Below are 15,008 nucleotides of genomic sequence, written 5' to 3' on the forward strand. Positions count from 1 at the left end.
GTTCTCTCTCTTCCTCTATTTTTGGACTCCTATCCACTGCAGGACATCTATAATGTCCACCTTAGAAGCTAATTTCTGAGGCAGCTTTACAAATAGCTGAGAAAAGAAGAAAAGCAAAAGGCAAGGGAGAAAGGCAATGAATGCAGAGTTTCAGGGAATATCAAGGAGAGATAAGAAAGCCTTATTAAGAGAACAATGCAAAGAGACAGAGGAAAACAATAGAATGAGAAAGACTAGAGATCTCTTCAAGAAAACTGGAGATATCAAGGGAACATTTCAAGCAAGGATGGGCACGATAAAGAACAGAAAAGGTAAGGGCCTAACAGAAGCAGAAGAGATTAAGAAGAGGTGGCAAGAATATACAGAAGAACTGTACAAAAAAGGTCTTAATGACCCAGATAACCACAATGGTGTGGTCTCACCCACAGCCAGATAACCTGGAGTGTAAAGTCAAGTGGGCCTTAGGAAGCATTATTATGAACAAAGCTAGTGGAGGTGATGGAATTCCAGCTGAGCTATTTCAAATCCTAAAACATGATGCTGTTAAAAGTGCTGTACTCAATATGTCAGCAAATTTGGAAAACTCAGTAATGGCCACAATTTTCAACTCCAGTCCCAAAGAATGGCAATGGCAAAGATTGTTCAAACTACTGTTCAACTGCTCTCATTTCGCATTCTAGTAAGGTAATGCTCAAAATCCTTCAAGCTAGGCCTTAGCAGTATGTGAACCATGAATGTCCAGATGTACAAGCTGGGTTTAGAAAAGGTAGAGGAATCAGAGATCAAATTGCTAACATTCAGTGGATCATAGAGAAAGCTAGGAAATTCCAGAAAAAAAATCTACTTTTGCTTCATTGACTGTACTAGAGCATTTGTATGGATAACAATAACCTGGAAAATTCTTAAAGAGATGGGAATACCATCTTACCTGCCTCCTGAGAAGCCTGTATGCAGGTCAAGAAGCAACAATTAGAACCAGACATGGAACAACTCACTGGTTCCAAATTGGGAAAGGAGTACGTCAAGGCTGTATATTGTCACCCTGCTTATTTAACTTCTACGCAGAGTACATCATGTGAAATGCCAGGCTGGATGAATCACAAACTGGAATCAAGATTGCTGGGAAATACTAACATCCTCAGATATGCAGATGAAACCACTGTAATGGTTGGAAATGAAGACGAACAAAAGAGCCTCCTGATAAAGGTGAAAGAGGAGAGTGAAAAAGCTGGCTTAAAACTCAGCATTCAAAAAACTGAGATAATGACATCTGGTCCCATCACTTCATAGCAAATAGAAGGAGAAAAAGTGGAAACAGTAGCAAAGTTTATTTTCTTCGGCTCCAAAATCACTGCAGATGGTGACTGCAGCCATGAAAATAAAAGACACTTGCTGGAGAAGGAAATGGCAACCCCCTCCAGTATTCTTGCCTGGAAAATCCCATGGACAGAGGAACCTGGCGGGCTACAGTCCATGGGGTCACAAAGAATCCGACACAACTTAGTGACTGAGCATGCACACATATAACTGAATCACTCTTTTGTATACCAGAACCTAACACAAATTGTAAAGTAGCTACACTGCAATAAATGTAACAAGCAAATTTTAAAAAATGAATAAAGATGCTTGCTCCTTGGAAGGAAAGCTATGACAACCCTAGAGGGCATAGTAGAAAGCAGAGGCATCACTTTGCTGATAAAGGTTGATATAGTCAAATCTATGGTTTTTCTAGTAGTCATGCTTGGATGTGAGAGTCGGACCATGAAGAAAGCTAAGCGCCACAGAACTGATGTTTCTGAACTGTGGTACTGGAGAAGATTCTTGATAGTTCTTTGGACTGCAAGATCAAACCAGTCAATCTTAAAAGAAATCAACCCTGAATATTCATTGGAAGGACTGATGCTGAAGCTGAAGCTCTAATACTTTGGCCACTTCATGTGAAGAGCCAACTCACTGGAAAAGACACTAATGCTGGGAGATTGAAGGCAGGAGGAGAAGGGGGCAACCGAGGATGAGTGGTTGGACCACTGGCTCAATGGACATGAGTTTGAGCAAGCGCTGGGAGATAGTGAAGGACAGGGAAGCCTGGCATGCTGCAGTCCATGGGGTCGCAAAGAGTTGGACATGATTTAGTTACTGAACAAAAACAACAACAGAAGCTAATTAGATTAGTAAATACCATACATTTTGCCCTAATCTATACCAAGTACTTTACACCCATTATGTAATCTTCATAATAATCTTAGTAGGTACAAACTATTATTATTTCCATTTTAGAAATGAAGAGACTGAAGCAAGCAAAGCCCAAGGACAATAGCTAGCAAATCGCAGAGCAGTATTCAAATTCAAGTTGGACTGATTTCTAACCACAACCTTACCCAGGCGCTGGGTTGCTAATTATCTTAAATCTTATTTACCCAACAAGGTGACAAGCTTATTTTAGGACAAGAACTTGCCTTTCTCGTTTTAATAAAAAGAGCTAAGATTTATAGGTTAGAGCGTCTGCCTGCAATGCGGGAGATCTGGGTTCGATCCCTGGGTTGGGAAGATCCCCTGGAGAAGGAAATGGCAACCCACTCCAGTATTCTTGCCTGGAGAATCCCATGGACAGAGGAGCTTGGTGGGCTACAGTCCACGGGTTGCAAAGAGTCGGACACGACTGAGCACTTCACTTTCACATGACACATACTTTACATGTATTAGTTCAAATCCTCATAACTCTTTTATATATTATTTCCCTCATGTTACAGATTAGGAGATTAGGGCTCAAAAGGATTAACTAACTTGGCCTGCAGATACAACAGACAAGAATCTTGATATAGGTAGGCCCAGTACCTACCCAGAGATGAGGAGATGATGTAGAAGAATATTTGTAATTGATAAATGGGAAATCACAGGACTATATTCACCCAAACTCTGGTTTTCTGCATCTAGCGTGATGTTTGCACAGTGGCAGTAAATAGGGGAGAGGGAATTGTCAGAGAGCTGCCTATCTCTTCCTTCAAGCTCTATGAGAATAAACTTTTAGACTTGACAGTAAGCAGAGCCCAACGGGTTATTGTGGAATTCCTACGTTGCCTCACCGAACATAGGCAACTGTGACCAAAGTCACTGGGAGTTTTGTGGTAGAGAATACAGATAATTTTAACACTTACAGCACGTTTTCCATGTACCAGGCAGCATTCTCAGTCCTTCATGTGGTTTAACTCATTCAATTTCCAGGTAAGGACTGTTAACCTCCCATATCACAGCTGAGAAACTGAAGTGCCTAAAGGTTAAAGGATTTGCCCGAGGCCTTTAACTAGCAAGGGCGGGGGACACTCCTTAGCGTGGTTCCAGAGCTGGCGAGAGAGAAAGAGAAGTCGCTCAATCGTGTTCGACTCTTTGCAACCTGATGGACTGCAGCCTATCAGGCTCCTCTGTCCATGGGATTTTCCTTGCAAGAATACTGGAGTGGGCTGCCATTTCCTTCTCCAGGGGATCTTCCCGACCCAGGGAGCAAACCGGAGTCTCCGCAGTGCAGGCAGACGCTTTGTTGTCTGAGCTACCAGAGAACTCAGTTGGTAAAGAATCCGCCTGCAATGCAGAAGACTTGGGTTCGATTCCTGGGTCAGAAAGATCTGCTGGAAAAGGAATAGGCTACCCACTCCAGTATCACGATGGTGTGATCACTGACCTAGAGCCAGACATCCTGGAATGTGAAGTCAAGTGGGCCTTAGAAAGCATCACTACGAACAAAGCTAGTGGAGGTGATGGAATTCCAGTTGAGCTATTTCAAATCCTGAAAGATGATGCTGTGAAAGTGCTGCACTCAATATGCCAGCAAATTTGGAAAACTCAGCAGGGGCCACAGGACTGGAAAAGGTCAGTTTTCATTCCAATCCCAAAGAAAGGCAATGCCAAAGAATGCTCAAACTACCACACAATTGCACTCATCTCACATGCTAGTAAAGGAATGCTCAAAATTCTCCAAGCCAGACTTCAGCAATACGTGAACCGTAAACTTCCTGATGTTCAAGCTGGTTTTAGAAAAGGCAGAGGAACCAGAGACCAAATTGCGAACATCTGCTGGATCATGGAAAAAGCAAGAGAGTTCCAGAAAAACATCTATTTCTGCTTTATTGACTATGCCAAAGCCTTTGACTGTGTGGATCACAATAAACTGTGGAAAATTCTGAAAGAGATGGGAATCCCAGACCACCTGACTTGCCTCTTGAGAAATTTGTATGCAGGTCAGGAAGCAACAGTTAGAACTGGACATGGAACAACAGACTGGTTCCAAATAGGAAAAGGAGTACGTCAAGGCTGCATATTATCACCCTACTTATTTAACTTATATGCAGAGTACATCATGAGAAACGCTGGACTGGAAGAAGCACAAGCTGGAATCAAGATTGCCGGGAGAAATATCAATAACCTCAGATATGCAGATGACACCACCCTTATGGCAGAAAGTGAAGAGGAACTAAAAAGCCTCTTGATGAAGGTGAAAGAGGAGAGTGAAAAAGTTGGCTTAAAACTCAACATTCAGAAAACGAAGATCATGGCATCTGGTCCCATCACTTTATGGCAAATGGATGGGGAAACAGAGGAAACAGTGTCAGACTTTATTTTTTTTGGCTCCAAAATCACTGCAGATGGTGACTGCAGCCATGAAATTAAAAGATGCTTACTCCTTGCAAGAAAAGTTATGACCAACCTAGATAGCGTATTCAAAACAGAGACATAACTTTGCGAACAAAGGCTCATCTAGTCAAGGCTATGGTTTTTCCTGTGGTCATGTATGGATGTGAGAGTTGGACTGCGAAGAAAGCTGAGCGCCGAAGAATTGATGCTTTTGAACTGTGGTGTTGGAGAAGACTCTTGAGAATCCCTTGGACTGCAAGGAGATCCAACCAGTCCATTCTGAAGGAGATCAGCCCTGGGATTTCTTTGGAAGGAATGATGCTAAAGCTGAAACTCCAGTACTTTGGCCACCTGATGCGAAGAGTTGACTCATTGGAAAAGACTCTGATGCTGGGCTGGATTGGGGGCAGGAGGAAAAGGGGACGACAGAGGATGAGATGGCTGGATGGCATCACCGACTTGATGGACGTGAGTCTGAGTGAACTCCAGGAGTTGGTGATGGACAGGGAGGCCTGGTGTGCTGCGATTCATGGGGTCGCAAAGAGTCGGACACGACTGAGCGACTGAACTGAACTGAACTGAACCCACTCCAGTATTCTTGGGTTTCCCTTGTGGCTCAGCTGGTTAAGAATCTGCCCACAAAGCGGGAGACCCAGGTTCGATTCCTGGGTTAGGAAGATCCCCTGGAGAAAGAAAAGGCTACCTACTCCAGTATTCTGGCCTGGAGAATTCCATGGACTGTATAGTTCATGGGGTCGCAAAAGAGTTGGACATGACCAGAAAAGGTATATATACTAAAACATTTGAGGGCTTCCCTCATAGCTTAGAGCTGGAGCCCCTCCTGAATAACAGTGCAAGAGAAGAGTCACTTGAGTCCAGCGAAAATAGAGACGAAACTGTAGTTTAATGAAGAACCAAAAATTCCTGCAAGCTGAGTAGAAAAGTTAATTTCTCTGTGCCTGCCTGCCTGCCAGCACGTCTTCCATCTCCAACTTTCCTCCTTCTCGGCGGCCTTTCCCGCCCCTCCTCCTCTGACAGCAGACGGAGCCGGGATAGTAGGTGAAAGGTCGCAGCGGGGTTTGGCAACTCCGGGTTGGTCCCGTCTCTTTTCCGCTGAGCCGGCGGAGCCGAGGGAGCTCCTGGATTGTCGCTCGTCCAGTCCAGGCAAGCGGAGCCGACAGTCCTAAAGCTCCGGGGACCTGCTAGAGTCACCAACTTGGAGCTTTGCCCCCTCACCTCCCCACGAGGAAGGCAGCGAAACCACCCACGGCCTTCCTTCCACGGCGTGGACATTCCCTCCCCAGGGGCCTCCCCACTCCCAGCGTGTCCCCAGCAATTTATTTCTCGAGATCAGCCATTGGGTGCCCTCACGACACCCAGTGACTTGGGGCGGGGGGCAGGGATGAGGTTTGGGAGCACCCTGGGAGGGTGGTGCTTAATGAGGTTTCCTCAGCCCCCAATCTAGGAGCTAGCCTGTAGGAGCTTCCCTCGTAGCTCAGTCGGTAAAGAATCTGCCTGCAATGCATAAGATCCAGGTTCGATTCCTGGGTCAGGAAGCTCCCCTGGAGAAGGAAATGGCAACCCGCTCCAGTGTTTTTGCCTGGTGAATTCCATAGATAGAGGAGCCTGGCTGGCTACAGTCCACGGCGTCGCAAGAGTCGGACACGGCTTAGGGACTAAACCACCACCTAGACTGTGACCTCCTAGGATTTTCGTTCATCCTCAGACTTCGTTCCGTGGCCACATTGTACACGAGGAAACTGACATCCAGTGCCTGCCAAGGAACTCGGTCACATGCTCAGACACCAGGGCCAGGTGTGTATTCCACATTTTGGTACAAACTCTCATGAAAGGCAGGGTTTATGATGTAAAAAGACGCCATTCCAGAGATACCAATGGCAAAGATAACTCGGAATAGGGACTGGGGGGCGGGGGGGGGGGGGGGGGGGAGGCGTTTGGAATCCTGTTACCTCTAGGAAGTGAAACAATGTCAACTTTTCAGTTCCTGAATGAAGGAAACGGGCAGTACGGTGGGGGGTGGGTGAAGCGAGGGCCTGAGGCCCTCTGACAGTCTGTGCTTTGCTGAAATCTGCGGCGAAGAATGCATCCCCAGCCGCCCGCCGGACCTCATCCCGCGCAGTCTGAGAGCCCTTGGATTGTACCAACTTAGGTGTGTTTTCCATCTACTTGGTATGCGGGAATAATTACTTTCTAATTCCCTCAAACGTTTCCTGCAGCTAAAAAAGGCAGTTAAAGTTAATATACATGCCTGGTGCCATGTCCACCTCAGTGACTCAGTCGCACAGCGTTTATTTCCAGAAACAGCCCTGACCGAAGCTGCTGAGAACTGCCTGGGACCCCAGACCGCCCTCGCCTAGGGGCGGGGCCGCGAGCTTACGTCAGGGCTCCAGTGCGCGCGCGCGGGCTCCCGGCCGCACCGCGGGTATAAATGGGCAGTGTGGCCCTAGCTGCGCTTTTAGCTGCAGAGGGGCGTCTGGGTTGACGTCTCGTGGGTCGACTTTCTTTCCGACTCCGCGCGACCCGTTATTACAGCAAGCGGGCCGCTCCTGGCCCTTCCTCCTGGAGGTGAGCGGCTTTGTAGGCTTCCCGGCTCCCCGCCCCCATCCCCAGGGCTGCGTGCCCCGCGGGTCTCCTGGCGTTCCCCCGCCTGGGACTGCGCTGTGGAGAGCGTCCCTTCTCGTCCCCACCTGGGGCCCCACTCAGCCACCCTGCCCAGCTTTCTCCAGGGGTGGCCCTAACTAGGATCCGTGTGCCCACCCCATGCCGTGCCCATCCAGAGCACACCGAGCATCTCCTTCCTGTTGCTTGTAGGAACTGCCCGTTTTCTTGCCTGTCCCCCCCTAGACTGGAAGGCGCATGAGGGCCGAGTTCGTGTCTGCAGGGCCTCGAGTGGCCTTAGTGCCATCCGGGGTGCCTAACAAGTTGTGGGTGTTCAGGGCGTACTTGTTAAATAAGTGAACTTGATATATTTTATTCCGTTAGGATTAGACTTTTTAAAAAGTTTATGATTAATTCACACCTGACTGAGATGTGATGGAGATTTCCAGGCAGGTTGCTTTTGCTTTCTCAAGGACATGTTCTTATATTCCTGCAATCGACCCCCCTACCCCCTGCACCCTTCCCCCCCAAAAAAAGAACTGGGTTTTTACATCAGGAAGGTTTGTGGTCCCTGGACTGTGGAACAGGGATTCTCTATACCTGAAAGCAGAAGTAAAAGTTTTAAGGAATGCTCTTGAATTAGTCCAAAAAGCTGAGTCGTTCCACAGCTGGTGGGAGCCATGGCATTTACAGTGTAAATTTACTTGGAGATTCTGCCCTGGCCCCTGCCTCCCTGACTGGCTGGCCACCTGCTTAGCTCCAGGGTCAAGGTCAGAGGCAGGCATATCCCGGAAGGCTGGAGATTAACCTCGGCTCTCTCTTCTCAGGATCCAGAGGCCTTTCAGAAGCAGAAGTCAGCTCTGTTGTTCTACAAAGGAGTGGAATCCTTGAAGCCATGAAGCATATATTGAACCTCTATCTCTTAGGTGGGGTGTTGACCCTGCTCTCCATCTTCATTGGACTGATGGAGTCCCTGGAGGCCTGCTGGAGAGCCTGTCTCCTGGGAGCTCCTGGGCCACCAGAGGTCAGCTTGCCAACACAGAGCCCCCAAGGGCCTTCCAGACCATCCATCCAGAGGGGTGTGATAAGACCTCCTTCCACCGGTTATAACCTTGGAACAGTGTCCAAAATACCGCCAGCTCTACCGGTTCCTGGGCAGGCAAGCTCCACATCAGTGTTATCAGAGAACTAACTGTTACTAGGCCCTCGAAGAACCTCATCTGGATACTCCTTGTCCTGGAAAAAGCCTGTTTAATCACAGATCTTAGTGGGTGGCCTGTGGCTGTGGAATGGAGTGATCTCACTCTCCTCCCCAGTCTGCCCTATGCTTGGCTGTCCTGGGCAGCCTGGCTTTGTCTTCTTTTAGATGAGGACTTGTGCTGGAACTTCAGCTGTTGGGAGATGGTCTTAGTTTCAATCCTACTTTCTAAGCATCTGCCAAGAATTCTTTTGGACTTGGGTGTCTTATAGTCAATTTACTTGGTATTCAGCTTTTTTCCCATGAGAGCTCTTCTGTGTGCAGATAACAGTTAAGAGTTGTGTGGGTTGGCTGTAGGAAGGGGGAAGGTGGAGTCTTCTGTGTCCCATTCTCATTTTTACATTTTTTAAAGTTCTTCCTCCAACATAGCGAATATGTGTGTGTGTGTATTGGTCTGAAGTGGACAGGGGAATGATAGCACCTGCTTGGGACAAGGGCATTTTGGCCACCTTGTGGCTTAAATAAGTTTTTCTAATGAAATAAGGTTGAATGTATATTTCCACTCTGTCTTGTTGACTCCTGCCCTTGAAATTAGTGATAGGGAAGGGTTTTAATGCGCACCTCTGAGGTTTCACATCTTAAAGCATAGGAGCAGAAAAGTATGTAAAACACTTTGTTTAAAACATAAGGTAAATAAACCTTTGAACGTGGAGGCAGGTGCACTTGGGGCTGCCCTGTATCAACCAGTTGTCCCAGCCTGCTGCTAAGTCACTTCAGTCGTGTCTGACTCTGTGCGACCCCATAGACGGCAGCCCACCAGGCTTCCCCCATCCCTGGGATTCTCCAGGCAAGAACACTGGAGTGGGTTGCCATTTCCTTCTCCAGTGCATGAAAGTGAAAAGTGAAAGGGAAGTCGCTCAGTTGTGTCCGACTCTTCGTGACCCCATGGACTGCAGCCCACCATGCTCCTCCATCCATGGGATTTTCCAAGCAAGAGTACTGGAGTGGGGTGCCATCGCCTTCTCCGTGTCCCAGCCTAGGCCAAGGCTATTAGAGTTTTCTCTTGACTCTATCCATCTCTAAAAAAAAAATGATCCTTTCTGACAATCCTTCAGCTTCAGTCCCTGGAGAAGACTTGAGTCCAGTAGGCGTTTTTTCTCTGTGTTCTTATCTACTCAATTCTGATTGTTCTCCAGGTCAGCTGGTGAAATGTCTGTGCTTCACTGATGATTGTTTCTGCTCTCCCAGACCTAACAGCTTGGACTTTCCAGAAAAATGGAGATTTTTTTTTCCTTGAATTCCCTCCTTCATCCCCACTCAATATTGAAGCATATTCATTCCTCTGCGTATGGTAATTAACACACTCATCTTGGTGCACACACCCTTTTGTATATGGTGAGTCTGATTTACTTTTGTTAAAGGGTAAGAATGGTGCATGGTGTCCTCTGCTAAACCAGTTTTACTTTCTGAGTGTTCTTTGTTTTTGGCTGTGCTGGGTCTTGGCAGCTGTGCGGGCTCCTTGACGAGAGTGGGGGCTGCTCTCTAGTCGCAGTGCTTGGACTTCTCATACTGCAGTGGCTTCTCTTTTTGGGGAGCACAGGTTTTAGGGCACGTGGGCTTCAGTAGTTGCGGCTCCCAGGCTCTAGATCACACGCTCAATAGTTCTGTGGGCTTAGTTGCTCCTCAGCATGTGGGGTCTTCCTGGATCAGATATCAAATCCATGTCTCCAGCATTGGTAGGCGGGCAGATTCTTTACCACTGAGCCACCAGGGAAGCCCTCTTCCTGAGTGTTCTTAAACTCAAGTGCTACTACCCCAGACTTCTCTGGTGGCTCAGATGGTAAAGAATCTTGAGTTCAATCCCTGGGTTGGGATGATCCCCTGGAGAAGGGAATGGCAACCCACTCCAGTATTCTTGCCTAGAGAATAACATGGACAGAGGAGCCTGGCTACAGTCCATGGGGTCACAAAGAGTTGAACACAACTGAGTGACTAACGCATAGCCCAGAAACCAGTGGTTTGGGCATCACTTTTATTTATTGTGCTGTGGTAATTCTTAGTGCTGTTGGCAAGTATTTCCAGCTTCCCACCTGGGCACATGATAAAAGATTGCACTCTGGTCTTTCGTGATTGGCTGGGCTTATGTGACTTGTCTTGGTAGCAGAGTACTCTCAGAAATATAGTTGGCTTTTTATCTCTGATTTCAGGCAGTTTCATGCCATAGCTGCCCTTTTCTAGACATTTTTCTTAGATTTGGTGTCTTTTTTCATTCTTATGCCTTTTCAACTACTTTGGGGCATTTTCATCTTTTGGTTGGAGACCTGCACCTGAAGTCTCTTTCCCAAGCAGTTTAGCTTAATGGAAATGGTTACTGAGTGCCACAAATTAAATAAGGTCTTGGCTCTAAAACAATTTAATCTACTCAGAGGTTTCAACAGAGATGTGATGAGTAGGGTAAAAAACTGTCCCTGTACCTGGCAGAGGGGTTTCCTTGGTTACTGGATTTTCAGTGTTAAGAACTGGAATGGTTCTGGTCAAACCAGGACTGTTACCATACCAACAAAGCTGAGTTTGAATTTTCTTTTGAGTGATTTTTGTCACTCCAAGCATCTCCATTTTATCTCTTACCATTTAGGGATGCCCTGGAGGAGGAAATGGCAACTCACAATACCCAAGGTATTGGGATTGCCTGGGAAATCCCATGGACAGGAGCCTGGTAGGGCTGCAGTCAGACACGACTGTGCATGCGCTTAAGGATGAGAAGCAGTTGCTTCTGTGAACCCCTGTGACATCCATAGTCTCTCTTGATCCCTTTACCTTCTTGCAAGCTGGCCAATTCTCTTCTGAACTCACCCTGGGGTGCTTTGTCAGTGACAGCCAACTGTATGCAATTTCTGCTGCTAAAATTCTATTCTCTTGACTCTCCTAGCTTATTAGGTAGATTATTAAAGTATAACATCTAAGTTACTGCAGGCCACCATTTTACCAAATGTTTTGCTACTGTATAACATGGATTGCTGACCTTCCAGCCTCCAGTAAGATTTCTTTGCTGCCCTCCACATTAGTTATTCATACATATTAAGTGTTGTTTTTTAAATAATATGTAACACCCCCCTCTAGATTCTGATTTCTTTATCAGTCAGGACAAATTAGGTTATACTGCAGCAACCACCCTGAAAACTTTGCAGCTTAAAACAGAGAACAATGGCCTAAGGATGTCTTCCCAAGAAGCAGAATTGAGAGCTAATCAAGAACTATTCCCTTTGCTCCAGGTAAGGGGCTGTCATCACATCTACGCAGTGGAACATCACAGTCACTAGGCTGTTGTATTTTCCATTTGTCCCCACTCCCGTGACTGCATTTATCCTGTCCCTGTTCCACCAGAGTACATTAGATGTGTGGCTGCTACTGCTAAGTCACTTTAGTCGTGTCCGACTCTGTGTGACCCCATAGACAGCAGCCCACCAGGCTCCGCTTTCCCTGGGATTCTCCAGGCAAGAACACTGGAGTGGCTTGCCATTTCCTTCTCCAATGCATGAAAGTGAAAAGGAAGTCACTCAGTCGTGTCCGACTCTTCGCCACCCTATGGATTGCAGCCTACCAGGCTCCTCCGTCCATGGGATTTTCCAGGCAAGAGTACTGGAGTGGGGTGCCATCGCCTTCTCCGAGATGTGTGGCACATGGCTTGTTTTAGTTTATCGTTCTCTAGCTCAAGCCACATCTGAAACTGTCAATAGCAACTGTTGTGCATCATGCAGATTCTTGAATTTGAACTTGATGTGACTGAAGGGAATTCTTGGGTTGTTTCCTTTGTGGGAGAACATATAGTGAATGTGTTCTACCTGCAGGAGAAATAGTGAGCTGAAAGGTTATTGACTAGAAGGGTTATTAGTAGTCATTTGGTCAGTCACTAAGTCATGTACAATTCTTTGTGACCCCGCGGACTGCAGCACGCAAGCCTTCCCTGTCCTTCACTATCTCCTGGAGTTTGCTCAGACTCATTTCCATTGAGTTGATAATACCATCCAACCATCTCATCCTCTGTTGCCCCCTTCTCCTCCTAGCCTCAGTCTTTCACAGCATCAGAGTCTTTTCCAATGAATTGGCTCTTCAAATCAGGTGGCCAAAGTATTGGAGCTTCAGCTTCAGCATCAGTCCTTCCAATGTATATTCAAGGTTGATTTCCTTTAGGATTGACTGGTTTGATGTCCTTGCTGTCCCAGGGACTCTCAAGAGTCTTCTCCAGCACCGCAGTTTGAAAGCATCAATTTTTGGACGCTCAGCCTTCTTTATAGTCCAACTCACTCATACATACATGACTACTGGAAAGGTCATCATTAACATTCCTCAAATATTTCTGCCCTTGCCTTCCAAGCACATGACAGAATCGCACTTTCTGACATCCTTGCATTGAATGGAGCCATATAATTAGTTCTGGCCACTAACGTGCGAGTAGAAATGATTTGTGTCAATTCTAGGTTGGTGCATTTAAGCACGGGTTCAGAAACCTCCAAAGCCCTGTTTGCTTCTACCACAGTCGCCAGCAGGGCTGTAGATGGATTTGTTCCGTTAACATAGTCCTGGAGTACGGGTCATGGAACAGAGCCTTCAGCTGATCCCTGATGAACATGTAACGTACACAGAAAAAAACTTTTGTCTTTTTTTTTAATACATTGTATTTTATTTATTTATTTGGCTGTGCCAGGTCTTAGCTGTGGTATGTAGGATCTTTAGTTGTAGCATGTGAACTCTTAGTTGCTGCATGTCGGATCTAGTTACCCCACTAGGGATTGGTCCGAGAGCGTAAAGTCCAAACCACTGGACCACCAGGGAAATGCCCCTCTGTTGTCTTACGCTACTGCGATGTGGACTTTTTGCTAACTTGGCCTATCCTGATAACATTGCTTATAGTACCTACTGCGTGCCAGGCATCAACTAAAATCTCATCACTACCTATCTCAGATAACATGCAAGATAGAAGGGGGGATGCATGTAAACAATATTTCATGGCTGTACTATAGAATGATATGGCTACATACATAATATTGACAGTGGCTACATAACATTATTTATGGACAGGAGACGGATGTTAAGGATCTGAGTTTTATTTTTAATTTCTTTATATTGGTTGTGCCACATGGCTTGTGGGATCTTAGTTTCCCAACCAGAGATTGAATCCATGCCCTTGGCAGGGAAAGCTCAGAATCCTAACCACTGGACCACAGGGATGTCCCAGAGGATCTGAATTTTTAACAAATGAATAGGCTATCTAGTTAGGAAAGAGTTTCCCAGTAGAGCAAATAGTGTGAGTAAGGGCATGGAGCTGAAACTAAGCACATGTTTAGAGAACTGCAACTATTTTAAAATATAGTTGTTAGCTTGAAGCTGTAACTCTAGTGCCATCTACTGGAAAGGAATGAAGAGAATGAACTGCTATAAATGTATGCTTTCTGGGTTTGAAGCACTGCACTCCTAAAGCTTAGGAGAAGTATCAGAATATTAAGGGCTAGAAGATACAATCTAGTTTAGCACTGTCCAAAAAAGGTATAATGCAAGCTGTATATATGGTTTAAAATTGTCTACTGGTCACATGAAAAAAGAAACAGGAAAAGGTATTTTAAATTTTAGCTAACCTAATACATTAAGAATATTTCAATATGTAATCAACATGAAAAGTTATTAATGAAATGTTTTACATTTTTATTTTTGTTCTAAGTGTGTATTTGTATTGGTGAGTATTTACACTTAAAACACACCTGCATTTGGATTAGCCACATTTCAAGGGTTTAGTAATCATGTGTGGCTGGTGGCTAGTGTATTGGGTGATGTCTTATCATTTTACCACAGAGGAAACAGAAGGAAACTAAGTAACTTAGATAATGTCATTGAATTAATTGGTCTCTTCCAGTATGCAGCTCTTTTGTCTACATCATGGGTTTTGTTTGTTTGTTTGTTTGTTTTTCCTTTTTCAAGGACTCTTCAAAGTGCAGTAAAGAAAAATAAGTCAATAACAAGTTTTATCACCCTTGAGGTAATTCTTATGTGGGCACATGTGAGATTTTTTTTTCCTAAGCAAAATTATTGTAACACAATTTAAAATTATAAAATGGCTATAACTTACAATGCTTGTTTTATGTCCTGCTTTGCACACAGAGTATTAATAATGCCAACAAACTTGATTTGCTTTATATGGCAAACCTATACCGACTTGATGACTCAGCATTCATCACTTGAGGGACTTCCCTGGTGCTCCAGTGTTTAAGAATCCGCCTTCCACAGCAGGGGACCTGGGTTCAATCCCTGGTCAGGGAATGGAGGTCCCAAATGCCACAGGGCAACCAAGCCCGTGTGGCACAACTATTGATCCTGTGCTCTTGAGCCTATGTTCTGCAATAAGAGAAAACCACACGCCCCAACAAAGAGCCCACATGTGGCAATGAAGACCCAGCGCAGCCAAAATAAAAAAAAAATAAATCACCACTGAGCATTAACTGTCTTTTTTACTGTTTGCCTTCTTCTTTTGGGTTAACTGAAAATTCTTCAGTGTTGTATTTTACCTCCACTA

The 15,008-nt window shown here is 45.6% G+C and overlaps 1 protein-coding gene and 1 long non-coding RNA gene across 2 annotated transcripts; both read left to right on the forward strand.

The window, feature by feature from the left end:
- The first annotated feature begins 7,048 nt into the window (after positions 1-7,048).
- Positions 7,049-9,007, forward strand: HILPDA (hypoxia inducible lipid droplet associated). The gene is given in 4 exon segments (XM_025291481.2): positions 7,049-7,212; positions 8,073-8,219; positions 8,222-8,290; positions 8,293-9,007. Coding segments are annotated over 3 exon segments (186 nt in total). The 5' UTR covers positions 7,049-7,212; positions 8,073-8,140; the 3' UTR covers positions 8,331-9,007.
- A 338-nt stretch (positions 9,008-9,345) lies between these two features.
- On the forward strand, positions 9,346-14,923 carry LOC123334790. The gene is made up of 2 exons (XR_006552917.2): positions 9,346-9,838; positions 14,417-14,923. It is a non-coding gene; the product is annotated as an uncharacterized LOC123334790 (long non-coding RNA).
- Positions 14,924-15,008: the final 85 nt, after the last annotated feature.

The sequence above is a fragment of the Bubalus bubalis genome, chromosome 8, assembly GCF_019923935.1.
Source record: "Bubalus bubalis isolate 160015118507 breed Murrah chromosome 8, NDDB_SH_1, whole genome shotgun sequence".
NCBI classification, from domain to species: Eukaryota; Metazoa; Chordata; class Mammalia; order Artiodactyla; family Bovidae; genus Bubalus; species Bubalus bubalis.